This window comes from Pelophylax lessonae (assembly GCF_965119305.1).
Source record: "Pelophylax lessonae genome assembly, chromosome: 1".
Lineage (NCBI taxonomy): Eukaryota > Metazoa > Chordata > Amphibia > Anura > Ranidae > Pelophylax > Pelophylax lessonae.
Genome location: NC_138768.1, coordinates 127,879,614 through 127,898,402, shown reverse-complemented (window position 1 = coordinate 127,898,402; position 18,789 = coordinate 127,879,614). Strand labels below are relative to the sequence as shown.

General features: G+C 46.1%; 1 protein-coding gene across 1 annotated transcript in view; it reads left to right on the top strand.

The window, feature by feature from the left end:
- The window catches only part of AGGF1 (angiogenic factor with G-patch and FHA domains 1), a 139,953-nt gene that overhangs the window by 72,257 nt on the left and 48,907 nt on the right, over positions 1 to 18,789 (top strand). Inside the window, exons 9-10 of the mRNA XM_082275665.1 lie at positions 5 to 106; positions 17,874 to 18,039. Of these exons, the coding sequence (XP_082131791.1) occupies positions 5 to 106; positions 17,874 to 18,039 (268 nt within the window). The remainder of the gene's footprint in view (positions 1 to 4; positions 107 to 17,873; positions 18,040 to 18,789) is intronic.

Sequence of the window (18,789 nt, the reverse complement as noted above, 5' to 3'; positions counted from 1 at the left end):
TCAGTTTCATGCAGAAGTGTACTTTGACCACAATTTACAGAATTATGTACTTGTTGATCAAGGCAGTCAAAATGGCACAGTCATTAATGGTAACCAGATACTGCAAGTAAGTGTGTCCTCTATTTAATGGGAATTTGTTTTTGTAAAGCAAAGATTGTACATATTTAAAATAATGTTAAAGCAGCTAAAATTAAATTGACCCATAACGATTATAGTTTAACTTTAAATCAATGATTTCTAAATGGGTATATTGAACAGAAATGTACAGCATTGTAAACATGGGAGTTAATCATGCTCAAGGAGCATATACTAGATGCTTGGCTGTGTATACCATAGCTATATTACAGTACACACCTCTGATTTTGGCACTGAGTTTAGGTGATACTTTCACTGCCACATACTACACGTATATACATTTTCTGTATATTTCAGTATATTTCGGGGCTAAATACAGTGCCTTGAAAAAGTATTCATAACCCTTGATATTTTCCACATTTTGTCATGTTACAACCAAAAACGTGAATGTATTTTATTGGGATTTTATGTGATAGACCCACACAAAGTGGCACATAATTGTGAAGTGGAAGGAAAATGATAAATGGTTTTCACTTTTTTTTTTTTTTACAAATATCTTAAAAGTGTGGCATGCATTTGTATTCAGTCCCCTTTACTCTAATACCCCTTAACTAAAATCTAGTGGAACCAATTGCCTTCAGAAGTCACCTAATTAGTAAATGGAGTCCCCCTGTGTGTAATTTAATCTCAGTAAAAATACAGCTGTTCTGTGAAGCCCTCAGTGGTTTGTTAGAAAACCTTAGTGAACAAACAGCATCACGAAGACAGGTCAGGAATAAAGTTGTTGAGAGGTTTAACCGCTTGCCGACCGCCGCAAGTAGATTTACTGCGGCGGTCAGCCCCTGCCAGGCAGAGTGACGTTAATTAACGTCACTAGCCTGGGAAGCGAGCGCGCGCCCGCGGAGGCGCGCTCCCGCGCGGTCACGGACCCCCCCCCCCCCGCGCGTGTGACCAGCGGACCCGATGTCCGCCGGTCACTCGGCGATCGTCGGGGGAGAGGGAGAATGTCAGGCAGCTTGTGTAAACAAGCTGCCTGTCATTCTCCTCGGTGTAAAGACACTGATCACACGGATCTAGTATGTAGATCCGTTGATCAGTGTCCTTACAGCTCAAGCCACAGCCAATCACAGTAGAAAGCACGCCCCTAGGGACACACACAGCCCCTCCCTCCCAAATAAAGTTAACCCCTTCACTACCAGTGTATTTTTACAGTAACAGTGCATATATATAGCACTGATTACTGTAGAAATGTCACTGGTAACCCCAAAAATGTCAGTCAAGGGTCCGATCTGTCCGCCACAATGTCGCAGTACCGCAAAATAAAATCGCAGATCGCCGCCATTACGCGTTAAAAAAAAAAAAACAACAAAAATGACAAAAATCTTTCCCTTTGTTAGTGAACGCGATAACTTTTGCGCAAACCAATAAAAATACGCTTTTTGCGATTTTTTTTTTTTTTTTTTTTTTTTTTTTTTTTTTTTACCAAACATAGGTAGGATAAAACAAATTGGCCGAAAATGTTAAAAAATTTTGATTTTTACATTTTTTTTTTGGGGAATTTCATATAAAAAAATTTGAAAAATATTGCTATTTTTGCAAAATTGTCGCTCTTTTTTTGTTTATAGCGCGTGATCAAAAAATCGCACAGGTGATCAGATACCACCAAAAGAAAGCTCTGTTTGTGGGAAAAAAAGGACGTCAAATTTGTTTAGGTACAGCGTCGCACGACCGCGCAATTGTCCGTTAAAGTCACGCAGTGCCGAATCGCAAAATACCCCCTGGTCTTTTAGCAGGAAAATCCTCCGGGGCTTAAGTGGTTAAAGCAGTGTTGGGTTATAAAAAAATACCCCAAGCTTTGAGCATCTCACAGAGCACTGTTCAATCCATCATCCGAAAAGGGAAAGAGAATGGCACAACTGCAAACCTACCAAGACATGGCCGTCCACTTAAACTGACAGGCCGGGCAAGGAGAGCATTAATCAGAGAAGCAGCCAAGAGACCCATGGTAACTTTGGAGGAGCTGCAGGGATCCAGAGCTCGGGTGGGAGAATCTGTCCACAAGACAACTATTTGCCATTGTTGAAAGAAAGCCATAAGAATTCCCATTTACAGTTGGGGTACATAGCAATCATGTGGAAGAAGATGCTCTGGTCAGATGAGACTTAAATTAAACATTTAAGCCTAAAAGAAAAACTGTGTGTGGCAGAAAACTAACATTGAACATCACCCTGAACATGCCATGGTGGCAGCATCATATTGTGGGGATGCTTTTCTTCAGCAGGGACTTGGAAGATGGATGGAGCCAAATACAGGGCAATCTTAGAAGAAAACCTGTTAGAGTCTGCAAAAGACTTGAGACTGGGGTGGAGGTTCACCTTCCAATAGGACAACGACCCTAAACATACAGGCAGAGCTATATATGTAACGCTCCTGCGTTTCATGTATGGTGTGGATTTTCAGCTGCAGAAATATTCCACTTCAGTAGTCATGTAAGAGAGATGCTGAGATACCATTCCCAACCTCAATGACTCATCATGTGTGGAAGGTCTTAATTCAGCTAGTAAATACACACACTCAACAAGTTGATTCCTAGAGTGACTTTATGTATGTAGTAACACAGTGATGAAGATTTAAGAGACAGGTTGAGTGGAGGTGGTAGGTGACAGACACTTGAAGGTAAGACAGTAGCAGATGGATGCAGGTAGGTTTAGCAATCATGTATGGTAGCAGATGACAGAGTAGCAGGTGGACATACAAGAGAGATCAACCCAGTGCAGGAATAAGTAGCAGTAGTCTTAAGAGCTAGCAATCTAGATATGCAGATGTGATAAATAGTCTTTACTATGCAGAGCTAGATAGTGTAAGCTTAGTATAAGTTTATAGAGGGTTCCCCTGAGGGGTACTTAGCACTAATAGCAATACAGCCGAAGGTTGGTTCAGGAGGAGCGGATGATCCGGAAGCGGGATGCAGGGATCAGCGCAGCGAGGTTCCGTCAGCGAGGTATGCTTGCAAGCACGAAAGCTTCAAGCCAAGTTAGCATCCAGGTAAGGGTGTTTGAACGAACACATGTGAGTGAGAACCGGCGATTTAAATAGCCATCTAGTCCGGCGCTGAGTGATGACAGCTTCAGTCTTAAAGGTGTATGCGCACCTTTCCAAAAGAGAATGGTGGGGCGCATACACTTGTGAAAAGAGTAATTTAGGGTACCAAAGGTACCGGAACATTACAATATAATGGTTTAGATCAAAGCATGCACATGTGTTAGAATGGCCCAGTTAAAGTCCGGACCTAAATCCAATTAAGAATCTGAGGCAAGACTTGAAATTGCTGTTTCCAGGTGCTATCCATCCAATCTGACAGAGCTTCAGCTATTTTGCAAAGAAGAATGGGCAAAAATGTCACTCTGTAGATGTGCAAAAGCTGGTAGAGACCTACAAAAAGACTTGCAGCTATTGCAGCGAGAGGTGGTTCTACAAAGTATTGTAGCTGAATATAAATGCACGCAACACTTTTCAGATATTTATTTGTAAACATTTTTGAAAACCATTTATCATTTTCCTTCTACTTCACAATTATGTGCCACTTTGTGTTGGTCTATCACAAAAAAATCACATTAAATACATTTATGTTTTTGGACGTAACCTGACTAGGGCTGCAACTAACTATTATTTTCATAATCGATTAATTGGCCGATTATTGTTTTGATTTTTCGCATTATAACCTTAAAAAAAAAAGTGTGGTGTATAATTTAGTTAATATGTAAAGTATAAAAAAAAAAAAAAAAAAAAAAAAGGCGATTTATTCCTAAATATCTATATTTAGGTAAATCTAAATAACCAACTATATGGTTGGAGAGCAACATCTCTAATCCACTCTGGGAATAAGAGACAGAAAAGATATACTGTATATACTATTAGAGGTTGAATCTGGTAAATATCATCATCAGACTACGAGATCAAATTTTTTATTTAACCACTTCCCGCCCACCATATAGCAGAATGACGGCCGGGAAGTGGTTGCTCTATCCTGACTACCCATAATACGATGTCCAGCAGGATAGGCCTCTCTGCGTGCCCCTGGGGGCGGCGTCCAGAGCGGTGATCGGTGGTGCAGTGTGTCACTCTTACACACTGCATCTCCGATCCCAGTAAAGAGCCTAATGACGTAGACGACTGTCCAATCACAGCTGGTCACATAGTAAATAGGAAGTGCCGTTTATCGGCTTTCCTCAGTTCGTGCCTGACAGGCAGGAGTAGAGAGCCGATCAGCAGCTCTCCTGATGGGGGGGGGGGGGTCTGTGCTGGTAATCAGAGCATTGATTACCAGTGCAGACCCTTGGGGGATGCCACTAGAGCCACCAAGGTTTGCCCACCCACGGCCACCAGAGATCCCCACCCATGGCCACCAGGGATGCCAATCAGGACTCGGGGACCCTTTCAGTGCCCTCCTCATCAGAGCTGCCCATGATTGCCATCTATCAGTGCCGCCCACCAATGCCCATCATTGCCATCTATCAGTGCCGCCCACCAGTGCCCTTCATTGCCATCTATCAGTGCCGCCCACCAATGCCCTTCATTGCCATCTATCAGTGCTGCCCACCAGTGCCCATTATTGCCCATCAGTGCCGCCTATCAGTGTCCACCAATGCTGCATATCAGTGCCACATATCAGTGCCCGTCAGTGCTGCATATTAGTGCCACCCCATCAGTGCCTCCTCATCAGTGCCTGTCAGTGCAGCCTCATCAGTACAGGAAAAAACGTATCTATTTACAAAATTTTATAACCTAAACAAAAAATCTTTTTTCTCTTACGTCCTCCGACAGTCGCTGCCTCTTCATATTCGTCACATATGGGGTATTAGACTTTGCTCCGAAGGAGTAGCTAGGCAACAGAATATGTTAACATTAAAGCTTTTAACATATCCCACCCTCAAGGGGTGGTCCCCTCAGTCAATACCCTCCTACTTCCTGCAACCATATCTCAGTTTTAATGTCTAGCTTGTCAGGAGTGGCTGGCTTTTCCTGTGCTGGGGCTTTCTGCCCCAGACTCTTTCTTCTTTTTGATATTTTGTTTGAGTTTTCTCTCTACCTTTACTTAGCTGTTCTTTTTGTCAGCGTTAGTTAGTTCTTCTGATGAAGAGGATCATGCGGGCTGGGTCTCGGGCTGATCCCCCTGGTCGCAGGTCGTGGGTCAGTGGCTTCCCAGCCTGCCATCGAGCGTTCAGCCAGGTAACGCTCCTGGCACAGTGAACGACCCATCCCTGTTCGGTGCAGGGATGATTGGTGAGGTGGCTACCTCACTGGACGCCGTGCGGTTTCTTAACCCCCATTTTGTGCGTCTTGAATTGCGACTCTCCCTGCCTCATGTGCAGCGGCTTGTTCGCCTGTGCGGGTCCCCCACGCCATTGAGAGGTAAGTGTATCTATGTGGGGACCTGTCTGTCTGGGGGGGTGTCAGTCTGGGACTGTGTAACCTGCCTCTATTCACACTGCTTGTCTCCCTATCTCTCGGCTGCATGCTGTGGGCTGCAGGGGGGGGGGGGGAGCTGTGTGACACTCTGTGTGTCAGCCTGGTCAGTGTGAAAAGCTGTGTGCTGTGGGGCATGTTTTTTTTTGGCATGTTTGGGCATATACAGCGATCGCTGCGGCGATCTGACATGTGTTCTTATACATGGATGACATGTGTGCATTACTGCACTGTGGAGCGGCGGTTTCGGCGCCATTTTGCCTACACTCGCTCCGGCCGCATGTTTTACATGCATGGCGGCCATTTTCTTGTAGCCTCCATAGGCTTTCATAGAGCGCCCTGGCAGCATCACTTCCTCTTTCCAGGAACACCGATCGAGGCAGCGGCGAGGGTCTCCTCAGGTTTTATCCTTCTGTTCTTGCTATCCATTGCCTGTGTTCAGTTTGCATATTCCCTGTGGGGGTCTCATTGTGCTTGAGTGTGGTGCGGTGGGCTGCGCTTGCCGCGCTTGCTTAAAGGGGCAGTTCACCCTTTATTGTCTGGTATTACAGGGGCAATGGATTCTCAGGAGGGCAAATTTCCTACCGCCTTGGTGGAAAGAGAGGGGACCGCTGTTTCCCCCCCGGGGGGGATTTAGCCACTATTGTGGCTGGCCTTGCTGCTCAGGTGCAGATGCTGGTGGCTGCTCAATCTACTAAAAGACCCAGAATTGCTCCTTCCTCTGATTCTGAGGGTGAAGGTGATGGGGTTGTTATGGCGGGGGCCTCCTTATCGGGGTCCCGCTCCTCCCTAGATCTAGTGGGGTCCGAAGTGGAGGCTGAAGTTGAGGGGGTTGATAATTCTCCCCCTGACTCGCCTGAAGAGCTTGCAATCATGGATGAATTGATTGCTTCCATAAAGCAAACATTGCGTTTGCAGGATGAAGTGTGTCCCCCCGCTGCCTTGGCGGCCTATGGGACGCAGAGAAAACGCAGGACACCGCAGGTTTTTCCCTGCAATGATGATTTTCAGCGCGCTGTTAAGGAACAATGGCGCAATCTGCGCAAACCTTTTGCTGTACCAAGTAGGTTCAAGCTGCGTTATCCTTTCTCGCCTTCCACTGATGAAAGGTGGTGTGTGCCTCCCCCAGTGGATCACGCAATTGCGGTTTTAAACAAGGCCACTGCGATTCCTGCAGAGGATTCCCCTGTGTTCCGTGATGCCACGGATAGGAGATTGGAGTCTCTTGCCCGTCATACTTATTCTGTTACGGGTTCTATGCTTAAAGCTCTGTTTGCTTCTCTCATGGCGGCCCAGGCGATCGCAAGTTGGACGCAGATGCTTAGGCGCGTCCTAGTGGCCGACTCGGCCTCGCCGGCGACCCTGGATATGGTGGATCAAATCCACCAGGGTGTCATGTATCTGTGTGATGCGGACCTGGTTCCATTGGCTGCACGTGGGCACAGCGTGGCGGTGTTGTCTCGCCGCCTGGTTTGGTTAAAATGTTGGTCGGTGGACCAATCTTCGCGTAAGACCTTAGCCAATCTACCTTATGATGGGTCTCGCCTTTTTGGGGAGTCCTTGGATGTGTTGATTAAGGGGATCACCGGGGGTAAGAGCACTCTCTTGCCCCATTTCCCCAAGGCTAAGGGGGCTTCTGGGAAGAAGCATGCTAATTTTCGGCCCCCTCAGGGGTCCTTTCGTGCCTTTCGGCCGCACTACAAGGGCAAGCCGTTCAAAGGTCAAGGCTCTCAGAAGAAGCCCTGGTCTGGGAAGCAGAAGTCCGGCCAATCCGGATCTGCAGCCCATAACAGTTCGGCCTGAAGGGGCGCCCTCACCCAGTTTTAGGGTGGGGGGACGCTTGCTCGGTTTTCTTCAACCCTGGTTGGCCCGTGTGCGGGACAGATGGGTTCAGGAGATCGTTCGATCTGGTTACAAGATCGAGTTTCTCTCTCGGCTGGAGAGCAGATTTTTTCCCTCAAATCTTCAACTGTCTCCAGAGCGTTTGCGGGACCTGCACCTGGCGGTGCGGGACCTGAGGGCTCAGGGAGTGGTGGTTCCGGCGCCTCATCGGGACAGATTTCGGGGGTTTTATTCCAATCTCTTCACCGTGCCCAGAAAGGAGGGCAAGGTTCGTCCAATTCTGGACTTGAAGGCTCTGAACCGCTCTGTGCGGGTTCGCAAGTTCCGCATGGAATCCCTGCGGTCGGTGGTGACTGCCCTGGTTCCGGGGGAATTCATGGCCTCCATCGATTTGAAGGATGCGTATCTTCACATCCCCATTTGAGGTTTACCAGAGGTTCCTTCGATTTGCCATTGCGGAGGATCACTACCAGTTCGTGGCGTTGCCTTTTGGTCTCGCCTCGGCTCCGCGGGTCTTCACCAAGGTGCTTGCACCGGTTCTGGCATTATTGAGGGCCCAGGGCATTTCTGTCCTGGGGTATCTGGACGACATTCTGGTTCGATCTGCGACCAGCCAGGGTCTGGAGAAGGACCTGTCTGTCACGATGCAAACTCTGCAGGAGTTTGGTTGGACGATAAATTTTCCAAAGTCGACACTGAGTCCGTCGGTTTGTCTTCCCTACCTGGGAATGATTCTGGACTCGGTGCAGGCGAAGGTCTTCCTGCCGGAAGACAAACTCAGAACTCTTCAGGAGGAAGTCAGGTCCCTCAGGGACGTTCCGCACTCGTCTCTGCGGACGTGCATGAGATGTCTGGGATTGATGGTCTCGGCCTTCGAGGCGATTCCCTTCGCCCAGTTTCACACGCGGGGTCTCCAAGCGGAGATCCTGTCCAGGTGGGACGGGCGACCTCAATCTCTGGATCTTCAAATCTCGTTGAGTCATCGCACCAGAAGAAACCTTCTGTGGTGGCTCCAGTCCCCGATGGTGTCCGGGGGCAAGTCGTTTCGTCCTGTCTCGTGGACGGTGATCACCACGGATGCCAGCCTGTCGGGCTGGGGTGGTGTTCTGGGCGTTCTATCCGCCCAGGGAACTTGGTCGGAGGGGGAGTCTTCCCTTCCGATCAACATTCTGGAATTGCGTGCGATTAAGGTCTGTCTTCATCGCTGGACGGACCGGCTGCAGGGCTGCCCGGTTCGGGTGCAGACGGACAATGCCACGACGGTGGCCTACATCAACCACCAAGGGGGCACCAGGAGTGCCCGAGCGGCTCGAGAAGTGGCCGACATTCTGTCTTGGGCCGAGACTCATGTCCCGGCGATAACGGCGGTTCACATTCCGGGAGTGGAGAATTGGCAGGCGGACTATCTGAGTCGCCAGACCCTGGATCAGGGGGAATGGTCTCTCCACCCGGCTGTCTTCCAGATGTTGTGCGCGAAGTGGGGTCTTCCAGATGTGGACCTGTTCGCTTCTCATCTCAACAACAAGGTGAAAAGGTTCGTGGCAAGGACGCGCGACCCTCGGGCAGACGCGTCGGATGCGTTAGTGGCCCCGTGGCATCAGTACAGGCTGATGTACGCGTTTCCACCGATTTCAGTTGCTGTCCAGGTTCCTTCGCAGGTTACACTCGGAACGCAGCGTGGTGATTCTTGTGGCACCGGACTGGCCTCGCCGGTCCTGGTACGCAGACCTCGTGAATCTGGCGGTCGACGCTCCGTGGCGTCTGCCTCTTCGAGACTATCTACTGTCTCAAGGACCGATATACCATCCTGCTTTACAGTCGCTGGCTTTGACGGCCTGGCTGTTGAGACCGAGGTCCTGAAGGAGAGGGGTCTCTCTCCAGAGGTCGTTCATACTTTGATCAACGCGAGGAAGTCTTCCTCGGGGAAGGTTTATTACCGTACTTGGAAGGCCTATTTTGCCTGGTGTGAGTCCAGGGGGTTTTCACCCCGCACGTACTCGGTGTCCCGTGTGCTGTCTTTCCTTCAAACGGGTGTTGATCAGCGTTTGGCGCTGGCTACGATTAAGGGTCAGGTGTCTGCACTGGCCGTTCTGTTTCAACGTCCCGTGGCTTCCAACTCCTTGGTTGGCACTTTTGTTCAGGGTGTGCGGCATCTGGTTCCTCCTAGGAGGGATCCTTTGCCCCCTTGGGACTTGAATCTCGTTCTGTCTGTGTTGCAACGTGCTCCTTTTGAACAGATCAGGGAGATCTCGTTGTCTATGTTGTCCAAAAAGGTCGCCTTTTTGGTGGCGATCACTTCGGCTCGCAGAGTGTCGGAGATGGCAGCTTTGTCCTGCAAGTCTCCGTACCTGGTTGTCCATTTGGATAAGGTGGTCTTGCGACCTAATCCTTCTTTTCTTCCGAAACGAGTTTCGGAATTCCATCTTAATGAGGATATTGTCTTACCTTCGCTGTGCGCGAAGCCTAAACATCCAAAGGAGGTGAGATTGCATTCTCTGGATGTTGTTCGGGCGATAAGGGTTTACCTTAAATCGACTGAGTCTTTTCGAAAGACGGACTCCTTGTTTGTTCTTCCAGAGGGTCCTCGGAAGGGCATGGCGGCTTCGGCCTCTACCATCGCAAAATGGATCAGACAGACCATTGAACAGGCCTATGCTTTGCAGGGGAAGGTTCCCCCTGTGCCTGTGAAGGCGCACTCGACTAGATCTCTGAGTACGTCTTGGGCCTGTCGTCATGGGGCTTCTGTAGCCCAGGTGTGTAAGGCGGCGACCTGGTCGACCGTACACACGTTCACAAGATTCTACAAAGTAGATGTTCAGGCATCGGCGGATGCTTCCTTTGGCCGCAAGGTTCTTAGTGCGGCAGTTCCCTAGGGTCCCTTGTTGGGGACCTCTGGCTGTTGGGATAAGTTTTGTATCCCCTGGTTTTTTTGTCTTTTCCTGGGTTGTTGCTTCTGTTGAGCACTTGTTTCTTTCTGTTGCCCAGCTGGTTTCCTTCCTTTGGTAAGGTTCCTTTCTTTGATGCGGAGACTGCGTTGCCTTTCGGCGCGGATGCGTTTCCCACCCCTCATGTTTGCACTGCTTTGGGACGTCCCCATATGTGACGAATATGAAGAGGCGGCGACTGTCGGAGGACGTAAGAGAAAACGGAATTTTTGTAAAATCTTACCTGTAAAATTCCTTTCTCTGAGTCCTCCGACAGTCGCCGCCCCCGCCCCTCTTTTGGGGTTTGGTTGTATACTCTACTGCTATTCCACTAAAACTGAGATATGGTTGCAGGAAGTAGGAGGGTATTGACTGAGGGGACCACCCCTTGAGGGTGGGATATGTTAAAAGCTTTAATGTTAACATATTCTGTTGCCTAGCTACTCCTTCGGAGCAAAGTCTAATACCCCATATGTGACGAATATGAAGAGGCGGCGACTGTCGGAGGACTCAGAGAAAGGAATTTTACAGGTAAGATTTTACAAAAATTCAGTTTTTTTTTTTTCAAACTTTTAGGTCTTTTTTTATTTGTGTAGCAAAAAGAAAAAACCTTGCGGTGATCAAAAAGCTTTATTTGTGGGAAAAAAATTACATAAATTTTGGTTTAGGTACAGTGTTGCATGACTCCGCAATTGTCATTCAAAATGCAACAGCGCTAAAAGCTGAAAATTGGCCTGGGCAGGAAGGGGGTGAGAGTGCCCTGTATTGAAGTGGTTAAAGAAAAAAAAAAAGGCTGTTTTTCTGATTTTCAGACAACTGTAATATATTATGTATGACAAACTCCCTTGTCATAGGCGGGTGGCTTGATAAAAGCTACCTGCGCCTGCTGTCACTTTTGCTGGCCAAACAAAACATTTCCTTTTTTTAAAAAAAAAATCATTTTAAGAACATATGTTCGATTTTTAAATAGTGGGGTCAAATCAATGTCCATTTTCGACCACAGTGATGGGAAGATTCAAAAGAGAAGAATATAAAACCTTTTGGTCAAAGAAATTTTGCGGACAGTGTATGTGGTTTTCGTTCAGAAATTACATTCATTTTAAAACTGAATGTTTAAAAGCAAGTGGAATTTTCAAACGTCATTCTTTCAATCAGCGAATGTAGCGAAAGGATTTTTCGTATAAATATCCTCATCCAAAAATCGATGTGCATGGCCAGCATTTTCATGCTTTTTGATGTGCGTTTTGCGCATGCAATTTTGCTGCGATATGCGTTTTGCATTTTTTTATGCTTTTTTTGACAATTTGTTGTTGGGCAGTTTCAAAAACTCAAAAAACAACAAACCTGTTATGCTTACCTGCTCTGTGTAGTGGTTTTGCACAGAGCAGTCCTGATTCTCCACTTGTGGGGTCCCCCTGATGCTTCTGGCTCCTCCTGCCTTCAAAATGCCCCAATAGAAAGCTGCAAAGTATAGTATAGAGCAAGGTAAAAAAACTTCTGCCTTTTAAAATGACTCCCTTCCTGCCCAGGGCTACATGTCCCATGATGCATTGCTCCTCATACATTCACACGTTCTAAGGCACTTACTGACATCTATGGACGGTGTACTGAGCTATATGTGCACTTCACTGTGTCTTCTGATATGTAAACAAATAATGCATTCTGTATGCAGGCCAACTAATCGGCTGACCAACTAATCGATTATAAAAATAGTTAACAACTATTTTCATAATCGATTAGTTGTTTCGGCCCTAAATATGACACTGGGGAAAATTTCAAGGGACACTGGGGAAATCGACCGATTATCGGCAAGGCCAATATATTGAGGGCCAATATGCACTTTCCCCGATGTATCGGAATCGGCCCCGGAAGTTGCCAATATTGTGCGCAGCGCACACGTGACGTCATTGCGTGTGTTGCTTCGTGTGTCTCCGCACGCTGGGCTTATAAAATGACACGTTATGCCTTCTAAGACCGCCTCCCACGCCTCGGACAACCTGTGTGTGCAGCTGCAGTCCTGTCACGGGGCCAGCCAGCCACCCACAGGCCCTGGCCTCAGCCACCCACCACAGGGTGCCAGCCAGTCACCCATCACAGGGTGCCAGCCAGCCACCAGCGTTCGACCCACAACAGTCAGTGTGCCAGGCCAGCAGCCAGCCACCCACCCCACAACAGTGTTCCAGCAGCCAGCCACCCACCCCACAACAGTGTTCCAGCAGCCAGCCACCCACCCCACAACAGTGTTCCAGCAGCCAGCCACCCACCCCACAACAGGGTTCCAGCAAGCCAGCCACCCACAGGGTGACATCAAGCCAGCCACCCCCCAACAGTGTTCCAGCAAGCCAGCCACCCACAACAGGCTTGTGTGAGTGACACCAAGCCAGCCACCCTCAACAGGCTGACACCAAGCCAGCCACCCACAACAGGGTGGTACCAAGCCAGCCACCCACCACAGTGTTCCAGCAATCCAGCCACCCCCAACAGGGTGACACCAAGCCAGCCACCCCCAACAGGGGGACACCAAGCCAGCCACCCACCACAGTGTTCCAGCAAGCCAAGCCACCCACACTGCCAGGCGTCAACCACCGACCCACAACAGGATGCCAACAAGCCACCCACACTGCCAGGCGTCAGCCACCAACCCACAACAGGGTGCCAGCCAGACACCCTCACTGCCAGGCGTCAGCCACCGACCCACAACAGGGTGCCAGCAAGCCACCCACATTGCCAGGCTTTAGCCACCGACCCACAACAGGGTGACAGCAGCCAGCCACCCCACAACAGGGTGCCAGCAAGCCACCCACACTGCCAGGCATCAGCCACCGTTGCAATGGAGATGGATGAAGACAGAAAAAGTAAAAGTGTGGTCTGGGACTATTATTCGTCTCAACCATCTCCAGGAAAACAGCAGTGTGCAACACATGCACAAACAATATAAGCATGGGATCAGTAACTGCAAAAAAAAAACAATATATGTTAAATCTTTGGGCCCATCTAAGAGTTCATCATATCATGCAGCACAGAAAAAAACAAAATGAATATCAATGTGATTTTGAAATACCTCCTCCACTATTCCAGGCAACAATAACAGATATGTTTCAGAAAAAACAGGTGTCAGTCTAGATTCAGATGGAAGATCCCAACTGCTGGACAGAGTAATCATAGAGATAATGGTCACTGATGACCAGCCATTTACAATAGTATCTGACTCAGGATTTAAGGGTTTGATGTCCATACTTGAGCCAAGGTACACACTGAAGAGTGAGAAGTATTGTTGAAGCGAAATGCTGGGAAAGATTCACCAAAAGGTCGTTGAGAAAGTAAAGGCTATGCTGCAACCAGAGAATGCTGGCAACTCACTCTCATTCACGACTGTCTGCTGGTCAGGAGGAGAACAAACAAGTCACTAATGCCACTTCATGGACAGAAAGGCAATTGGTCTTGAATACAAAAGTGATGCAAGGATCCCACACTGGGGAATACAGTAGAGAAATGTTTCTAGGCATGCTTGAAGAATGGGGAATCCCCAAAGACCAAGCGATGCTTGTGCTCCTTCGAAACAGAGGAGCAAACATGCGGAAAGGAATGAGGCTTGCTGATATGTCAGACCTCAGTGTCATGGCACACAACACCCTCCAACTTTCAAATGATGGTCTGTCAAGCCAGAGAGCTTTGATTGATATACAGTGCCTTGCGAAAGTATTCGGCCCCCTTCGAACTTTGCGACCTTTTGCCACATTTCAGGCTTCAAACATAAAGATATAAAACTGTAATTTTTTTGTGAAGAATCAACAAGTGGGACACAATCATGAAGTGGAACGAAATTTATTGGATATTTCAAACTTTAACAAATTAAAAACTGAAAAATTGGGCGTGCAAAATTATTCAGCCCCTTTACTTTCAGTGCAGCAAACTCTCCAGAAGTTCAGTGAGGATCTCTGAATGATCCAATGTTGACCTAAATGACTAATGATGATAAATAGAATTCACCTGTGTGTAATCAAGTCTCCGTATAAATGCACCTGCACTGTGATAGTCTCAGAGGTCCGTTTAAAGCGCAGAGAACATCATGAAGAACAAGGAACACACCAGGCAGGTCCGAGATACTGTTGTGGAGAAGTTTATAGCCGGATTTGGATACAAAAAGATTTCCCAAGCTTTAAACATCCCAAGGAGCACTGTGCAAGCGATAATATTGAAATGGAAGGAGTATCAGACCACTGCAAATCTACGAACACCTGGCCGTCCCTCTAAACTTTCAGCTCATACAAGGAGAAGACTGATCAGAGATGCAGCCAAGAGGCCCATGATCACTCTGGATGAACTGCAGAGATCTACAGCTGAGGTGGGAGACTCTGTCCATAGGACAACAATCAGTCGTATACTGCACAAATCTGGCCTTTATGGAAGAGTGGCAAGAAGAAAGCCATTTCTTAAAGATATCCATAAAAAGCGTTGTTTAAAGTTTGCCACAAGCCACCTGGGAGAGACACCAAACATGTGGAAGAAGGTGCTCTGGTCAGATGAAACCAAAAATCGAACTTTTTGGCAACAATGCAAAACGTTATGTTTGGCGTAAAAGCAACACAGCTCATCACCCTGAACACACCATCCTCACTGTCAAACATGGTGGTGGCAGCATCATGGTTTGGGCCTGCTTTTCTTCAGCAGGGACAGGGAAGATGGTTAAAATTGATGGGAAGATGGATGGAGCCAAATACAGGACCATTCTAGAAGAAAACCTGATGGAGTCTGCAAAAGACCTGAGACTGGGACGGAGATTTGTCTTCCAACAAGCCAATGATCCAAAACATAAAGCAAAATCTACAATGGAATGGTTCACAAATAAACATATCCAGGTGTTCGAATGGCCAAGTCAAAGTCCAGACCTGAATCCAATCTGTGGAAAGAACTGAAAACTGCTGTTCACAAACGCTCTCCATCCAACCTCACTGAGCTCGAGCTGTTTTGCAAGGAGGAATGGGCAAAAATTTCAGTCTCTCGATGTGCAAAACTGATAAGAGACATACCCCAAGCGACTTACAGCTGTAATCGCAGCAAAAGGTGGCGCTACAAAGTATTAACTTAAGGGGGCTGAATAATTTTGCACACCCAATTTTTCAGTTTTTTATTTGTTAAAACAGTTTGAAATATCCAATAAATTTCGTTCCACTTCATAATTGTGTCCCACTTGTTGTTTCTTCACAAAAAATTACAGCTTTGTATCTGTTTTGAAGCCTGAAATGTGGCAAAAGGTCGCAAAGTTCAAGGGGGCCGAATACTTTCGCAAGGCACGGTATGTTTTGAGAAGCATGAAGAGATTAAAAATGTTGTGCTGGCAAGTCTTTTGAATCCTCGATACAAGAACAATGCTTTCTCTTCTGATGATGTATTGGCAAAGGCAAAACAGTGGCTGACAGAAGATATTTAACAGGAGGTGCAGGAGGTTCCTGCCGAAAAGACAAGTCCAGAACAGCATTTTTATAATCTGAAAGAGCAGTATGCTGCAAAAACAGAAAAATGTCCAAAAAGATGACCACGAACAGAAGATAATCTTCTTAATCGTGGTCGAATTGATCGTGACATTTTCAGTGTTTTTATTGGGGCCTCATGCTGCGGATTCTTCTGAATCTGCAATAATTAGCCTGGATGATGAACTTCATCTCTATTTGAAGGAACCAGTAATTGACAGATGAAGTGGTGATCCTCTTCAGTGGTGGAAAGAAAATGAGGCATGCTACAGAAGACTTGCTTACCATGCTAGAATATCTCTCTCCAGTATAATATTGTTCTACTTAACTGGGAGTATTGAAAAGTGTAGTAGTACTAGTGTCCACTCCAATCCACTGTCTAGCTCTTTTTTTTTTTTAGCAGTTTTGCACTGACTGCAGTAGTGATTAAAATGATGGCAGTGAGTGCACTACTGCAGCAGTAGTCCACTGACTCCAGTCCAATCCACTGTCTAGCTTTTTTTCTAGCAGTTTTACACTGACTGCAGTAGTGATTTAAAATCATTGTAGTGAGTGCACTATTGCAGCAGTAGTCCACTGACTCCAATCCGCTGTCTATCTGTTGTCTAGCTTGTTTCTAGCAGTTTTACTGCCACTGACTGCACTGCTGCAGTAGTGATTTAAAATTATTGCAGTGAGTGAGTGCACTACTGCAGCAGTTTATGCTTCATTCACAATCAGATGATGTGAAACTGATGTCCCTGCAAGTGCAGTTTTCCTATCAGTTGTCATGTAGTTAAGGTGTGAAGAACAAGCCCTTAATGTTAAAAAACGTTAATAAACATTAACATGTTCAATAACAGATTTGTGTTGAAATTTGTGTTTATTTTGCAAAACTTTAAATGTACAAAATATCGGCCAATACTGATATGCGATGGCCAAAATATCGGTATCGGCAATGAAAAACTGATATCGGTAGATCCCGAATAACTTAAATACAAAGTGGTAAGATGTGCTTCCAGGTGAAAAATAGAGTCCACAGAAATCGGTGATAAAATCTTCAGTGCTTGAAGACCCCTACCGAGGAAGTCACTGCTTATGGGTTGACGTAACGCGTATAGGGGGCGGAGCCTGCATGCCTGACATCATATCCTCTCAAGACTAGCATCCTGGATTGTTTGATACCGAATCTTTTATGCTGATTTTATCATTCACTCATGTAAGTGCAAGTTTAATAAATACCTGGATTTATTTATCATACGGAGAGCACTAGATTTGTTCCTTTTATCTCTCTATGCATGTATTGGACCGATTTTGGATCTGAGCAATCTTCCATATATCCATTGATGTTACCATCTCGTGCATACCCCATTAGAGGGAACAAGCTGTTTTAGACCCTTGGTGAGAGGCCACATTTACTGGTGAAGGGTTGGTGAGCACAGTCACAGTGGTGTCAAGTACTGAAGATTTTTTTCACTGATTTCTGTGGACTCTTTATTTTTTACCTGGAAGCACATCTTACCACTTTGTATTGAAGTGTTATTATAGATTTTGCGCAACATTGTTTTGTTTTTATTATATTTGCATTGTGTAGTGTGAACACAGTTAGTGGATGCTGCCAATCATTCATTTTAATATTAACACAATAACACATTTTTATATATATATATATATATATATATATATATATATATATATATATATATATATATATATATATATATATATATATATATATATTTATTTATTTATTTTTGCATATATATTTTTGCATTTATATATTTGAGGGCACTATTTGTTTATCACTTCTCATATTTTTTGCACATTTTATATGCTGCACCATTGTTTTGCGCTGATATTTTCACTTTGTTTTTGATCCCGAATAACTACCACAAATCTGCATAGTTACAGTTGTTGTCATTACTACCTCAATCTTTTAATTTATTACCTTTTATTTAGACTTTTTTTTTTTTTTTTTACATTTCTTTACTTCATTTATCCTTCAGAATTTAATGCTTTTTTTTAAATCCGTTGTCCTAAAAAGTGATTCCTCCTTATGCCTTGCATACTTGCTGTGCAATAAGTTAATTCACACATTATGCATTTTGTGTTGCAGCCTAAAACCGTGTGTGAGCCATACGTGCTACATCATGGTGATGAGGTTAAATTTGGGGAGACTGTCCTTTCCTTCCATGTGCACCCTGGTAGTGATACCTGTGATGGATGTGAGCCTGGGCAAGTCAGGGCACATCTCCGTCTAAATCAGAAGGAGGAGGGCTCAGGTAAGTCTGTTTGCTTCGTGCTAAAGCGTGTTTTTTTTTTCTTGGTGAAGAAGCGGCAATGAATTTTTTGATGGGGCAACACACAAGACTTAATCATGGGAATTCCATTGGTCGCAGCACTAAGTTTCAGTGCTTGCTCCCAATTCATGTACCTGTGCCCAATAGTGAGCAAATCTACAGCTGCTATTCAATCCAATAGTGGCTTTTGAATCTGCCCACTACTATGTACTGTCAATCAAAGTGAAGCGAATCTGATGGTCAGCAAGTCTCTTGTATCCCCATCAGGCTCCTCCCACTCTAAATGACGAGTCATTTCTCCAATTGGAGCATGTGTCTACAGCCCATTTAGCTTTCGGCCAGGGAATCTCCCAGCCAATAGTTAAATGTGGAAGGGTTTGCAGCGCTATTCTGGAAGCTGCCTGATTATGATAGCTTCCCAAGACAGGCACGGCCCACTCTGTGTACTGCATACCTCTGTACACTAGCTCAGAGTTGATCTTACTGCCAGTTTCCTAAATTGAGAACTGGCGTTTAATTCTTTATTAAACTGTTCATATGGCAGTGACAAATTCTTGAAGTGGCAGTAGTAAGAACTACCTGAACTTAGTGCACGTGTCTGTAATGTTACCGACGCAATGCAAAGGTACAAATGCTTGTCTGAATAAGGCACAAGTACTTCTTAAAGGAATTACCACCAGAAATGTATTAAGGCAATGTTGATTGCCCCTGAATGTCAGCTAACTGAATTTG